Raw genomic sequence first — 15,157 nt, 5'->3', positions numbered from 1 at the left:
AAAAAAAAAAAAAGTTAAGCCTGGCTTTCCGGAAAGGCTTCAAGGGGCCCGTCTGCTAGCAGGTCATCTACTCCCTTTTGTTTCCGCTAAAACAGAAAGGAACACATCATCTTGGCCTTTTTTGCTGGGGTTCTGCTGACACTGCTCATTGTGGCCCTTATCTTCCTCGTTGTAAAGAGCTGCAGAAAATGTGAGTGGTCTCTTCTACTGTCGCTAAGAGCGATGTGAATGCTGGGGAAGAGGGGGGAGCGAGCTCGGCCCACTCTCTTTGCAGAGCCACCTCAGAGGCCCTTCCCTGCTCCTCCTTGCTGCTCTTCACACACCAGTACCCCTACCCACTAACCTTCACCTACAGTGAGAGGCTCCCCACTCATCCAGACCCCATAGTGAAAGGACAACTCTCTTCTTCCTTGTTTGCTGCAGGTTACTCCAGTGCTCAGACCCAGGACCCTCCCTCAGAGCCTCCCACCAAAGTAAGACCATGTGTTGTTTTAGGGGTGCAAGAGGGAGAGTGCGTGTGATGAAGGTGGTACACCAAATTACTTAGGGGGAGTTGGTTTATTCTGTCTCCTCTCTATCCTGCATTGTGGACGGGACTATTGGCAACACTTTCTGGACTCTGGGCAAGTAGTTCTTTTGTGAGTTTTTCTGCTCTCTTTGGGTCCACACTTTTCAAAGTTTCTGGGTCACTTTTAAAGAGACACCTTTTGCTTCACTTGTTTCTCTTCTTTCTCCCTAAAAGCTGTCATCTATATCAAAGGAGTCACTCACGTATGCCAGCATGACTTTCAAGCCCCCAGAAGAAAACAGCAATGACTTGACTAGAAACCACTCCTCAGGCTTGGAGCCCACTATCTATTCCCAGATTAAAGTGACAGACCCAGATCTGCCTCTCCCATGAGGCAGAATGCAGGACCTCAGCTCAGCTCCTTGGACATGTTGCTTTCTGGTTTTATTCATATGTTTGATTTTGTCGTTTTCCACAAACCTGGGATCACACTCTATGTAAAGCTGTAGTTGGGGTGGGTTAGGCTTGATCTAACTTAATTGTCAGCAGTCATAAGGACCAGTGGTTAATGACATTCACCACCAGAGGAAAGGTGGCTGGTGCTTTTACTCCAACTGAAGGTGGCAGCCCCTTGAGTGATGACGCCCCTAAACCTTTCCAAAGGGGGAATAGAGCTCAAGATAAAGAAACACACTGATGATAACCAGGGAGGAGCCAATGAACAGTTGAAAATTTTCAAATAATGGCAGACCCTCCTCCAAGGTTGGTCCCTTCATCTTCTCCAGAAATCAAGACCAGAATTCTAAGCCAACACAAAGTCTGTATGGTATAAAACACTACTAAAATGTGGGTTTCTATCTCCTTTGCATGGCATTAGAGATATGTGTGACAACTTGGTTGAGAGCCAAAAGTAGAGATTAAACATGTCCATTTTATTCCCTCAAACAAATGGACAATCATATAGACTGCCCCATGAAAAAATCAGCAAGATTCTTTTTAATTAAGCAAGCTTACTCTGAAATGTAAGTATTATGCAAGAAGAAAACATTTATAAAATAAGCCTGAGCGCTGATGAAGTAGATAAGGACATTTGCTACCAAACCTGACAACCTGAGTTTAGTCCTGGGACTCACACAGTGGAAGGAGAAAACTGACTCCTGAAAGTTGTCCTCTGACAACTTTACTCTGTGGTGTGTGTGTGCACAACCTAATACACAAGCATGCACATACACACATACACAAATAATTAATACACACACACACACACACACAAATCCATAGCTATTGTGGCATCATTAAGACCTGTGCAAGCCCAGGCATGGAGAGATGAAATGGACCTACAGTCTGACCCCTCGCTGAAGAATTATTAGCGATTATTAGATGCTGGGAAACAGCCAGTTTTCTCTAAGAATATATTCCCTGGTAAGTTGACTATGTGTAAATTCAATTCATGACCACTGGACAAGACTGAGACTGGTCAGGAGCAGAGGGAGAATGCTTTTGGGGCAGGGAGTGTTTCTGACTCAAAGAAGAAGAAAGACTACAAGGAAGCATGCAAGTATGACATCTAGACCCTTGCCCTTTCCCTCAGACTGCTGAGGGGTTTGGAGTTCCCTCCCTATAGAAAGGAGTCGGGGCAGAACCTGAACTATGCTCATCAAAGACGTTTCAAGAGCCCTGATCTACTCTGACAAGACACATACTGAATCCGATCAACACCCAATCTGACTCCAACCCTGTTCAGACAGGGAATGGGGGGCACTTGAGGATTCTGGAGGCTGAGGCATATCAAATTGTGTGCTTCTGGGACTAAGGAAATGCCTCCATCAGTGAAAGGCTCTCCTTGCAGGAACAAGAACCTGACTTCGATCCCCAGGACCCATGGGAAGATGTGGGGCCCAATGGCACATACATGATTGCAATCATAGTGCTGGAGAGGTGGAGGCAGGAGGATCCCCGGCTCTCATTGTTCAGCTAGCCTAGCTTAATCAGCAAGCTCCAGGCCAATGAGAAACCCCCATCTCATAGAAAGTGGACAGCTCCTGAAGACAAGAGATTATCCTCCAGCCTCTACATGTCCGAGCACACTCATGATGCGCACTTCTCCCACAGGGTAGCAGGGGCCTTAGGAAGGCAGCAAAGGCAGTGACGAAACAGGAGAGGTGCCATATGGGGAGATGGCCAGCTTGCAGGGGAGCACGTGCAATAGTGGTAATTCTGCTTGCTCCCACAGAGGATGCCTCATTCTTGCCTTGTGCTTCCTGATTGGAAAACACTTGTCACCTGTCACCCCTTGATTACTCATTGGTCAAAACCAGCACCCACTTCCTCTGGTGACCGTTATCTCCATTAGGGATGTTCTCTGGAGTCCAGGGTCTTTTCACTAAGACAATATGAGAACCACAGACTCTTTCGATCTTCTACTTTTGGATAAAATATTTGATACCAATTAAGAAATGCACTGGAATATTATGCTTTTTAGGAACATTTCAATAAATACTTTTCCATCAATGTCAGCCTAGGAGATGTCAGTCATACCTGGGGCAGGGGGAATTTTCAACAGTATTCAGATAGTTATTGGCTGATAAATGAAATAAATAAGTCATTTCCCTTTGTCCCAGATTCTGTAACCTCTTCTTCACTGTAGCTAATCTAATGCATGAAAGATTATACAATGGCAGCCTTGCTTGGCGTGCTCTATCAAAGCTCTTCTGAGTCTCGCTGCTGCCATGTGCCACAAAAGATCAATGCAAGGTCACAGAGTCCACTAGAAATCCTAAAAAGGTCAGAGTCAGTCTCCGAGACGCAGACCAGTCGTCATAGATATTCTACTGTAATGACATCACTTTATTTAGGAGCTAAGTGAAAGAAATCTTCAGTCACACATGTTCAGTTCGAGCCATTCCCTTGAGTCAGGACACGTGGAAAGAACTTCAAATCCTTGCCTACTTTGTTGGGAAACAGAAAAGGAAAACTGAGTTGAAGGCTCTTGTCTGAGTGTTTGTCAGCAAAAAGCCACAAGCTTCACTTTTCTGAGCCTAGTTTCTTCTCTTCTAAATTGAAGATTACATTCCCATACTCGGGAATTTTTTCAAACAAACATAAGCATTCCCAAAGCTTCTAGATGACAAATGGTGTTCCGGGATTCCCAGCAGCAAAATACCCAAGGCATTTGGTACCATGACACACATGTGGAAGTCAGGGGACAACTAGGTTCTCTCTGACATCTGAGTACTGAGGATTAAACTCAGGTCAACAAGATTGGTGGCAGGCACATCTACCTACTGAGCCATCTTACTGGCCCTGAAACCACCAATGTTTGTTTTCAGGGCTGGAGTGTGATGTCATCCCTTTGAGACTTCTCAGGCAGCGTAGGAAAGCTTGGTACCTAGGGCTTGCTTCCCTCTCACTGAATTTTGATGGTATAAATGTATCTGGACTTCAGGGGCCAAGAATAACAAAACTAGAAGGGACTTTAGTTCAGGCTCCTAAGTTTGCCCAAGGATGAGGGAACAGGCCATAGCTAAAACAGGTTGCTGGTTCCTTGCTAAAGAGAACAGCACTGGATTCTATTGGCCCATCATTTATAGCATCACGCCTCCTTCGCTTATTCTAGTTGACAAGCTTACATGTGTGCTTATTTCTGGTTGCTTGTACTCCTCCACCCCACCACAACACCTTCTTGCTTATGTGTGAGACAGAGTCTCACTCTGTAGTCTAAGCAAGCCTAGAACTCACTGTGTAGTCCAAGCTGGCCTCAGACTTGAGATGCTTCTGCCTGGGCTTCTGGGAGTACCACAGCCACTCAGCTGTTTTCCTCTTTTACATCATACACTCCATGAAGACAGATGCTAATTTATTTTATTTGTCTTTGTAATCTCGGCAACTAGCATGTTCCTAGTTTGCAAAATGAAGGGTGCATGAGTGGGGTGGGTGGGTCATGAGTGGATGGATGGATAGAAGACTCAGAAGAGGAAAAGAACAGAGTTTTTAATGTAGAGAGAAAAACTAGCTTGGAAAAGAGAAATGTTGCCCAGGGTCATATCTTAAAGAATCAGTGGTAAGTTTCTGAATGAAATACAAATGACAATTGTATCCTACAGGGGATAAAACCAGACATGTCCTGAAGGCCACTGCTTTCTGCATATCCCTCACCTCCACTGATCCCAAAGCTTCTAGATGGCAAAAAGGCAAGGTCACTGCGGGAGCCTTTCTCTTACCTTCTCATAGAGCTTGCTCTACTTCTGCACGAGACCTAGATCTCACAGGAGCAGCCTGAGACCTTGTAGCCTTATTTTCACAGCTCGGCTCCTCCAGGCACTGGCCCGTTGTGTGTGTCATTAATAGGTCTTTCGTCATTAGGATGCTACTGGGATTTGGTGATGGTGGTGGGTTTCTGTTTTAAGGTGTTTGTTTGTTTTATCTTCATCATTATTTTTTCTGAAATGTTTTTCTATGTTTCCAAACCCAGAGTGACTAGACTCCATTTTTTTAATTATACCTATAGCCTTTTCATTGTCCAAGGTGTTTGCCTGGGTTCTGATCATGAAGAGACAAAAGCAAACAGCATTGCCTTGGCTAAACAGAGGTGCTCGTGGTATTCTTTCAGTTCTGCAAATGCTCCAGAGCTTAGCAGAGTGGTGAACTCACCACATGGTGACCTAGAGAACTTTCCTGACAGTAGGACCTGCCTGTGTCCCAGACAAAGACATACAGCCACAGTCCTCTCTCTAGCAAAGGGTAGAGCAAAAGACAGGGTTCTGCTGGGGCTGAGGATGCAGGACTGGAGAATTAAGGATGGAACTTACCAAAGGTATGGAGACCATAGACGGACCTTGGCTTGCTTGTGGGTTTCTACTGATGCTTTTGCCAGTAACTATCCAAGGGAAAACAGAGACACAAAGCTAAGGAATGAGATCCTGGGCCCACATGTCCCACACAGACCCCTTGGCAAAAGCCACACATTCTGGCTCGGTTGGTGGTGGTTATAGTAGCTCCGTCATTTGACAAAGCCCTGTCTTTATCCCTACAGGTAAATACAATGTGTCAGACAGGCAGTAAGAATATCAGGCTACTGTCCAAAGCTTGTGTGCTAGGAGGCAGGTAGCCCTACAGATATGGAACCTACATACAGTTAATTTCTGTCTTCCTTCTTCCCTGCCTGTCCGCATCTAATCTACTTAAGACTACCTTGATTCTTCCACCACCTCTCATAATACATCCTCCTCAGCCTGTGGGCTGGCTAGCTGCCTTGGTACCTATGTGACTAGGCACTAAGAGGAGGGTCACATTCATTCATGTGAAACTCTGTGGGGGCGTGAAAGGCAGCCTGTTTTGCTTGAGCGAGGCTTGCTCCGGAGACCTAGTAGAAAACTCTGCAAGGGACGGAACTGTGAGACACGTTCTCAGTGACAGGTGCCTGACACCACAGAGCCCCCAACTCCATAATCCTGTGACTATAGAGTCACACAGACAATGTCCCAAGTTCCTGGCATTCTGGCTAGACTCCACCCCTATAGTTACCTGACTATAGCCAGGTATGCTCCTCCCCACAGTTACCTGGCAACAGCAAGATAGCCCAGCCCACTATAAATGGGGCTGCTTAGCCCCTCCTCTCTCTCTTAAGCTCTCACTTTTCTTACTCTTATCTCTAGCTCTCCTTCTCTCCCTCCCTTCCCCTCTTCTCTCCATGTGGCCATGACTGGTCTCCCTCTTTCCTTTTTTTGGTTTTTTTGAGACAGGGTTTCTCTGTGTAGCTCTGGCTGTCCTGGAACTCACTTTGTAGACCAGGCTGGCCTCAAACTCAGAAATCCGCCTGTCTCTGCCTCCCAAGTGCCGGGATTAAAGGCATGCGCCACCACACCCCGTCTTGGTCTCCCTCTTTCTACCTTCTCTCTTTCTCTCTGCCTTTCTACAATAAAGCTCTAAAAGTATAGACTGTCTCTGTTCATCAAGGCCTGCCGCGCTTGAACAATGGAATAGGCTTTCCCCTAAAGAGTCATGTCTAATCTCCTACCAGAAGGCCTTCCTGTACTTCAACCACAGACCGGACGGGACTAAAGACAATCTCCTGCATGGGAACCATCCAGCACCCATCTCCGCTCTTCGGTCCGGGGATGACCGAGCTGCGCCACTTTGTTCTCAGCTCTTCCACGGTATCCAGTGACGTCTGGGATATCCGAGACTGAGAAATTGTTATCTCTGGCCTCTGTAAGGCCTAGAGACCTTGGACTGTCCCCTGGCCACTCCCCGAGGACCTGGGGTCCATGGCTTCATACAGCCAGACACCCACCCAGGGCTGCGTGGAGAGCGAAAGGCAATCCTCTATGTCTGCCCGCCCAGAGCACCAGAACTCTGGTGGGATGCGGGTTCTCTCCCACTCCCTTTATTCCCCCACACACACACCCACTGCCCCACAGAACTCTAGATGTCCCCCAGCCCCCAGCCCCAGACTACTTACCTTCTCTATTTCTTTGGCTTCGCCTTCCTCTGGACAAGTGACTCATTATAAAGATGATCCCCAAACTGGTAATCAGTATACAAATGATCAGAATGGACATTCTAGAAGAAACCACATCAGATATCAGGTCCCTTGGAAGGAGACCTTTTGGTTTTCTTCTCACACCAGTCCCAGCCCAGCCCCGGTAGCTCCTGACAACTACATTCTGGAAGAGTGACCCTGTTCTTTGGATCTGATGGGCATTTGACCAAGCTGGGCCAGTGAGTCCTTCCCCAGAGGTTAAATGAGGACAAGAAGTGAAAAACCACAGTCTTCAGCCATTCCTATGAATAGGGGAGAAGTAAATTGGGGAACTATACATGGGTGTCACCTGCTATGGCAAAAAGGAAGGAAAGTGGGAAAGGAAGAGGGAAAGAGAAAGAGAAGAAATACAGGCTGGGGGAATAGTTCAGTTGGTAGAGTGTTTGTGTGCTGGGTGTGGTAACACACACCAGTAATCCCATTTCTCAGGAGGAGGAAGCAGAGTCATCAAAAGTTTAAAGTCAACGGTCAGCAACATAGGAAAACGGGAGGAAACTTTTTCAGATCCTGTCTCAAAAAAAAAAAAAAAACAAAACAACAACAGCAGCAGCAGCAACAACAACAACAAAAACAGAGAGAGACATGTCTCGAAAGTTAAGAGCACTTGCTGCTCTTACAGAGGACCGGGTTCAGTTCTCAGCACCCACATGGTAGCTCATAACTATCTTTACTTCCAGTTCCAGAGGATCAAATTCCCTTTTCTTGGCTCCACGGGCACCAGCAGAAATGTACATACGTATGTACACACACACACACACACACACACACACACACAAACACACACACACACATATGCAAAAAATCATACACGTAAAATAAAAATGAATCAAACTTTTTAAAGAACAGAATAGAGCTGGAGAAGAGCGACACGGAAAGATAAGGAAAGCAAATGCACAGGCAAGCATCAGATGAAAATGGGGCTAGAGATGAAGATAAAGTCCTGATGAGGTCCTGGTGCCTGCATCCCTGTCTCTGCATTTCAGACAGCTCTCTCTTTCCTTAGGACGATGTCCCCTATTCATAAACTAACTAGAGGCTATTTTCTGCTGCTTTCAAACAAACAAACACACAAACAAACAAACTAGTCTTTTTAAAGAAACCAAACCATTACAATGAAGATTATTTAGGCAGAGAAACACTACAGCTACAAAGTAAAATGTTGTAACCCGATCACTACATTATATTGTGGTTCACCCCATCCACGCCCCCAACCCAATCATCTCCTCAGATTGCGACTCACCGGGAGCCCTCTGCCTTTTGGACAGCTTTGGAAGCCCTACAGCTCCGGGTCCTGTTGCCTGAAGGGTCTGAATCAGAAAGAAATTGTTGATAACAAAGCCTATTCCAGGGCCTTTCCTTTGCTTCCAGCTGCATTCCCACCTTTTGTCTTCCTTTTGCTCTCCAGAGAATAAGTGCATTCTTGGCTTTTTTGTGTAAAACAGCGACAGCATTAACTGTTGCATAAACATGCCATGGACAGGGGACAAGGCTGGAGTGAGAAATAGGGGCTGAAATCCAACCCACAGTGTACTTGCTATACACCCTGCTACTGAGTCCTCTGCACCCAGAGGCAGGGAAACTTTTCCCAGATTTGCACACAGGCCTTGTGCAGGCTAAAAGCAGTTCGTGCTTAGAGTTCCAGGCTAGATTCATTCCCAAGAGAAAAAAGTTTGACGTATCAAATAGACAGTCCGATCTTTAGGAAATGAATAAGCCAGTGACATAGCTCCTGATAGCTACTAACAACTCATAGGGAAGACCAACATAGCCTCCTCTGTGTCTCTTTAAAGGAGCAGGTTTTGATAAGATTCCTCTCTTCCTGAGCCTAAACCTCAAGAAATGCTATTTAAAGCAGATACCCACGAAGTGGAAACAAAGCTAGTGTGGATGTTACCCCCCTCAGTGGGTCACTTGCTGAATCAGTTACTGGTAGATTAAATGTGAATAAGAGTCTTCGAAGCACAGGAACTGGAGAGGTGGGGTGGGTTATGCAGCTTCTCGCCAGTCCTTCCCGTGTGTTTTCCTACTGCCACTGGGCTCAAGACAGTGATAGGAAAGCACATTGCTTCTCAAAATAGGAACAATGAGAGAACAGCTCTGGTGTCTTCCAGAGCTCTCTGCCTGAGAGATGGGGGCTTACAGATGCCAGAGAAGTAAGGCACCTATGAACATTGGGAGATCCCAAGAGTTAGCTCCAGCTAAAAGTCACAGTTATTTGGCTTACCAAGACTTGGCCCTCTGGTTCCAGTCCCTCCCAGGAGCCTCTAAGTGTTAACTACATTTCACCTTCGTAAAAGTGGGTGCTGGCAAATTTGACCCCAATATTTAATTCATATTAATTATTAAAAATCTTTAAGCTGCACAGTTACAAGAAACCTGAGTCTCTTTTTGCAACCTCACTCACTCTAAGTTTCTAGCCATCTCTAAGGTTCTAGACCTACAAGGCTGAGCTTTCAAGACAGCCTCAAAGCCTTGACCATTAGTGTAAAGATCTCGGGTCTTTGAGATCATCTAGCCTCTTCCAAGGTTTAAGTCAAGATGTTGTGAGGAAAAGGAACTTATAAGCATACCTAGCACTTATACATTCTTCTTTCCTACAAAATAATACCCAAACCCCAGCTCCATAGTGCTTAGTGGAATTGGTATAATACAATAGAAGCTTGAGTTAGTAGCCACTTCCTTCAGTGAGTTTTTTTGTTTGTTTGGTTTGGTTTTTGTGTGGTTTTTATTTTAGTTTTGTTTTGATACAAGGTTTCATATTATAGCTCTGGATGGCTTGGAACTCACTTAAGTAGACCATGCTGGCCTTGAACACCCAGAGATTCACCTGCTACAGCCTTCCAAGTATTGGGATTAAAGGTGTACACCACCAGACCTGAATCCTTTACTACCTTAACAAACACCCATTACCCTTCAAAGATCCCTTGCCAGTCTCTTTACCAGATGAAAAGCCATTGGCCCGGTCTTCTCTATTGTCAGCCACAATCAGCTGTGTAAAATCCATGACATCTCTGGCCAAGTCCCGCTGGATACCACACCAGTACCAGCCTGTGTCCTCCTTGACCAGGCAGGATACAGTGATAATGAGTTGGTTTCCTGTATCCTTCAGGGCCACACGGTTGGTGCTGTTAGGGGTCAAGGCAATAATGTTGCACGAATCCCTGAAGTAGCCACGGCACCAGTACTTGGTGTGGTCCTTGTAGTGGGCATCATAGATACAGACTGCAGAAGCTGTGTCCAGCTCAACACCTGATTTCACCTTTTCATCCATGACCATGGCATCTGTGAACAAATAAAAACACAGACACAGACACACAGACACACAGACAGACAGACAGACAGACAGACAGACAGACAGACACACACACACACACACACACACACACACACACACACGTGTTCATTATTCTTGAAAACATACCAAATCTCTCCTGGGCCCTAGAAGATAAGTGTACTGACTGGTTTTGTGTGTCAACTTGACACAGGCTGGAGTTATCACAGAGAAAGGAGCTTGCTGGGGAAATGCCTCCATGAGATCCAGCTGCATTTTCTCAATTAGTGATCAAGGTGGGAGGTCCCCTTGTGGGTGGTCCCATCTCTGGGCTGGTAGTCTTGATTCTATAAGAGAGGAGGCTGAGCAAGCCAGGGGAAGCAAGCCAATAAAGAACATCCCTCCATGGCCTCTGCATCAGCTCCTGCTTTCTGACCTGCTTGAGTTCCAGTCCTGACTTCCTTTAGTGATGAGCAGCAGTGTGGAAGTGTAAGCTGAATAAACCCTTTCCTCCCCAATTTGCTTCTTGGTCATGATGTTTGTGCAGGAATAGAAACTCTGACTAAGACAATAAGTTAGTTGAAATTTGGATTTTGTTCATTTATAAATGGTCAGTATAATGGGTTAAGTTGTGTGTATTCTTCATATGTTGATACTCTAATCGCTATACAGAGTGTGTTCTGACTGCACTTGGAAACAAGGCCTTTAAGAAACAATTATATCTTTGGTGTGGCTCTCAAACTTTTTAAAAAATTTTGTTATATTTTATGTTTATAAGTGTTATTTTCCTGCATGTATATAAGTACACCATGTCTCTGCCCAGCATCCAAATGTCAGAAAAGGACATCTCCTGGAACTGAAGTTACAGTGTGAGCTACCTGCTGAGCCATCTCTACAGCCCCCACTAGCATACTTCTTATTCCAATATGGCTGGTGTCCTTATTTAAATTCTTGTGAGGCAAAATCATGTGAAGTCACAAGATGACAGCCATCTGCAAGCCAGAAACAGTCTCCAGAATGACGCCATCGATGAAGAAACTTTTATTTGGAGATATTTGTGATAGTTAATCTTGATGTCAGTTTGATTGGATTTAGAGATGCCTAGATTAATCAAGCATATCTCTGGATGTTTCTATGTGGGTGTTTACAGAGAAAACGACTAAAAGAAAAAGACAGACCTCCATGAATGTAGATAGCCCTAATTCACGTGCTTAGCTCCCAGAAACCCTTGGGAAAGTCTTTCCTACTAGCCTGAGAATGTGTGGAATGTGGACATAAGGATCTTTGAAGAGCTTGGGGTTTGCTGTACTCCTTAGCTCTGCCCCTAGCTTCCTACCTTATCTTGGCAGCCACTAAAAGGAAGTGAAAGGTTAGGAGGCTTGTTCTAGCTGCAGCAAACTGAAAATAAAGGGATTCATGAGTTTAGGACCTGATAACTTGCCATACAAGACTAGTATAGGTATCTTTTTTGTTTGTTTGTTTGGTTGGTTGGTTAGTTATTTGGTTGGTTTTGTTTTGTTTTCTTTTTGTTGTTTTTGGTTTGGTTTGGTTTTTCGAGACAGGGTTTCTCTGTGTAGCCCTGGCTGTCCTGGAACTCACTCTGTAGACCAGGGTGGCCTCAAACTCAGAAATCCGACTGCCTCTGCCTCCCAAGTGCTGGGATTAAAGGCGTGTGCCACCACTGCCTGCCTTATTTTTGTTTTCAAAACAGGATCTCTCTATGTAATCCTGGCTGTCCTGGAACTTGCTCTTTAGACCAGGCTGGCCTCCTGAGTTCTGTGATTAAAGGTATGCACTACCGCTGCCCAGCTTCAGTGTAGTCATCTTTATCATAGCAGGATATTTTGTAATGGGGAAGTAATGCATGCAATGTCCAGCTTCACTATGGCTTGGGAAATATCTGATAAAAGACAAGAGAGAAGACAACAGAACCCATCACTCTCAGCTTCCCAAGTGTATGTTGTGGGAACCCTACCCCACCACCACCAAGAGGCTGCTTCCAGTATCTTACAGGAGGTAACACATTCCTACAAATCAAATTTACAGCCTAAGTGTCAATTTCTTCTCATCACAATCAGTCGAGAAGATCTTGTGATCCTCAGTTCATAGGCAAGGATGCTGACCCACAGAGATCTGCAGTAAGTCTAAAGGGAGCACAACTGCTTGGGGCAAGTTCAGTTTCTGCCTACTGTCTTTGGTGTCAGGCTTAGGCAGAAAGGAGATAAGAATATCTGTCTATATCTGGGCAAACACGTGAGGGAAGAAAGGAGAGAGGGGGAGAATTGGGGATACTGATAAAAAAAAAACAAACCTGCTAAGCCCTAATTTTAGTGAAAGTTTTCAAGTTCCCCACAGCTCCCTTATCAGAGATAAGAAAGAACCTAGGACCTCTTAAAAAGACCTGTTAACATGACATAGTTTCACTTCTTATTCTCCCTTCCAACTGTTGATATGCTCCAAACTGCTACACCAAGCTGGGGCTCTAAGTAGAGAGGAGGATCTAGCTGCCACAGAAGGTTGTGGCTTAGAGGGCAGAAGTGTTCCTCACCAACATCTTACCGGAAAAGAGAGCCAAGGAGAGGAGAAGGAGGAGGAGCTCCATGCTGAGAAGGAAGTGAGCCTTTGGCTGGAATGATAAGAGCGAGGATCTCAGGAACCCTGGATCTGCTTGAGGGAAACACATGATTGAACTGTAGTGGTTTCACCCTACGTAAAGGAAGAAACCACCAGTTATTCTGAGCAATGTTGCTCTGCAGAGCCATCTGGGTTGTGTCAGCTGCAAGGGGAACTCATCAGAGGGCTATCACTCATGAAGAAAATGTTATCTTTGCAGCAACTGTGAAAATCTGAGCTCCCAAAGCAGCAAGAGAGCCAACCAACCCCCTCCTTGATTAAACCTGCTTTGACATATACACTTTATAGACACTCAGAAGTCATACCACCATCGGCATATGTTCATGTGAGCAACTGTACCCTTCCTCTTTCGCCTTGTGTTAAAAGAGGCTGTGCCTCTTGTTCCCCACCCCCATCATCCTTAGAGCTCCAGTTCCTATTTAGATGGAAGGCATCCCAGCAAAGAAATCCTTAAGTAACTTGAGTTCCAAACTGCAGTGAAGCCCTGGGGAGTGTGGCCAGAGTATCTGGCTGTCAGAAGCATGGGTGTCTGCAAGCTAGAGTCCATGACTGAAGCTGTCAGCATCCAGGGCTGGAGCTTCCAGATGCTAGAAGCCTTTCTGAATAAAGCTGGGACTTCACACCGGGTAGATCTTTCCATGCAGTAGCAGCTGCAGCTTCTCCTGATTCCTGAATAGGTGCATATGTTCTGACCACTAGCTATGACCATGTAAATTCCCGAACCGCCTTAAATTCTCAAGTTTAAGCTGGATGCTCCTTCTTACACCCTAGAGCTAGCTGGTACTTTCCTCCAAGGGCCAGATAGAGATTGCTTTTCTGCATTGTGCAACAGCAGCCTTTCTTGAGAAAGGGGGCACCTTCCTCTAATTCACAGGAGTTCAGCGTATACAGCTTACATTGTGATAGGATTTTACCTACATTATATTATCTACTCCTCATTGAATATATATATATATATTTCTCTCTCTCCTCCCTGCCCCCTGACAAAATGTGCAGACAAAAACAAGACTAGAAAGAAGACTCTATAGATTAAATAAGGCTGAATGAGGTATATTAGCAAATGATAACCTATGAATTCATTACAGTGCTTGGATAGTCGATACTCTTAGCTGTTTGTTTTAGGTATGTTAATGGTCTCATCACAGTCTGTTCTAGCTAGCCTCTCTGTTGCAATGGTCAAAACACTGACCAAAAGGAACTGGGGTGAGGAAAAGGTTATCCTTTATAAGAGTTGCCTTGGTCATGGTGTCTCCTTACAGCAATGAAAACCCTAACTAAGACCAGTCTGCATGATAAGCAAAATTTGGCAGTGTGATGTGTGTCTTTCAAAGGTAGTGCAAACTCCCACCCCAGTCTTTTGTGCTGCTACCTTGCAGAAGTTGGTCATCATTTTATGAGGACTCAAGCAGGCAATGCTGAGCCTCATGTGAAGAGGAAACACTTGCCAATATCACCTTATCACTCATGTCTGAGTGTCAGAGCCCGCTGGCACGAGTTTCAACAATCTCTGAGGGGGAAGTGAGGATGATTATAGGAAAGGTAGAAAAAAGATGCAGAGACAAGAGATAGATTTGGGAGGGCTGTTAGTGAATACCAAAGCAGCCCCCAAGTTTATTTTGCACAGCCTCTTTATACCCCACAGTGCAGTGGGAAGCCAAAATACAAGCTAGCAGGAACAATTGCTTCTTATCCAAGGGGCCTCCCTGTTTCTTCCACCAAGGTCAATAGAACTTTCAGCCCCTTGCCTTGAGCTTCAAGTGTACCTCTCTCCTATAGTTCCAAGTCTCAGTAATTGAGGAAATCTGCCAGGAAACCCTGACCTGCCTTGACTCTGCCTGAGTTTTCACTCAGAAGCAAGCAAATGGCTCCCGACACCTGAGTCACTTTGGTAGGGTCAAGCTTTCAGATGTTTGACCCAGCAATCAATCTCATGCGAGATCAAGGATGGTCCCGAACCTGGGAGCCTCCAGATTCCATCACCAAGGAGCTGGAATTACAGTATGTGGACAACACTGACTGGTTTGTATCTAGTATCAACAGAGATAAGGAAGGACTGCATTTTTAAAAAATCAATTATTATTATTTTCTGAGTAACATAGACAGTAGTAAGCACTTATTATCTCCTCCTAGTCTGTTTGGGTCACAGATCCAGGGTCATGCTTGATTTTATATATATATATATATATATATATATATATATATA

General features: G+C 45.1%; 2 protein-coding genes across 8 annotated transcripts in view; one reads left to right on the top strand and one right to left on the bottom strand.

Moving 5' to 3' along the window:
* The window catches only part of C3H1orf162 (chromosome 3 C1orf162 homolog), a 6,713-nt gene extending 5,085 nt beyond the window's left edge, over positions 1-1,628 (top strand). The window contains exons 4-6 of the mRNA XM_021159154.2: positions 96-190; positions 424-473; positions 743-1,628. Of these exons, the coding sequence (XP_021014813.1) occupies positions 96-190; positions 424-473; positions 743-901 (304 nt within the window). The 3' untranslated portion in view covers positions 902-1,628. The remainder of the gene's footprint in view (positions 1-95; positions 191-423; positions 474-742) is intronic.
* A 1,603-nt stretch (positions 1,629-3,231) lies between these two features.
* Positions 3,232-15,157, bottom strand: part of LOC110291040 (adenosine receptor A3) — a 63,636-nt gene continuing 51,710 nt past the window's right edge. For 3 of the 7 annotated variants that reach the window (XM_021157980.2, XM_021157981.2, XM_029475606.1), the window contains exons 2-7: positions 12,880-12,984; positions 9,990-10,331; positions 8,290-8,356; positions 6,969-7,069; positions 5,317-5,384; positions 3,232-3,453 (exon numbers count right to left, since the gene is read on the bottom strand). In XM_021157980.2, the coding sequence (XP_021013639.1) occupies positions 3,442-3,453; positions 5,317-5,384; positions 6,969-7,069; positions 8,290-8,356; positions 9,990-10,331; positions 12,880-12,922 (633 nt within the window). In that variant the 5' untranslated portion in view covers positions 12,923-12,984 and the 3' untranslated portion in view covers positions 3,232-3,441. Of the gene's footprint in view, positions 3,457-5,316; positions 5,385-6,968; positions 7,070-8,289; positions 8,357-9,989; positions 10,332-12,879; positions 12,988-15,157 lie in introns of those variants that run through there. The other 4 variants (XM_021157982.2, XM_021157983.2, XM_029475607.1 and 1 more) reach the window with 3 other exon arrangements.

The sequence above is a fragment of the Mus caroli genome, chromosome 3 (genome assembly GCF_900094665.2).
Source record: "Mus caroli chromosome 3, CAROLI_EIJ_v1.1, whole genome shotgun sequence".
Classification (NCBI taxonomy): domain Eukaryota; kingdom Metazoa; phylum Chordata; class Mammalia; order Rodentia; family Muridae; genus Mus; species Mus caroli.
The sequence above is the reverse complement of the archived record's forward strand: the minus strand, read 5'-3'. Positions and strand labels throughout refer to the sequence as shown.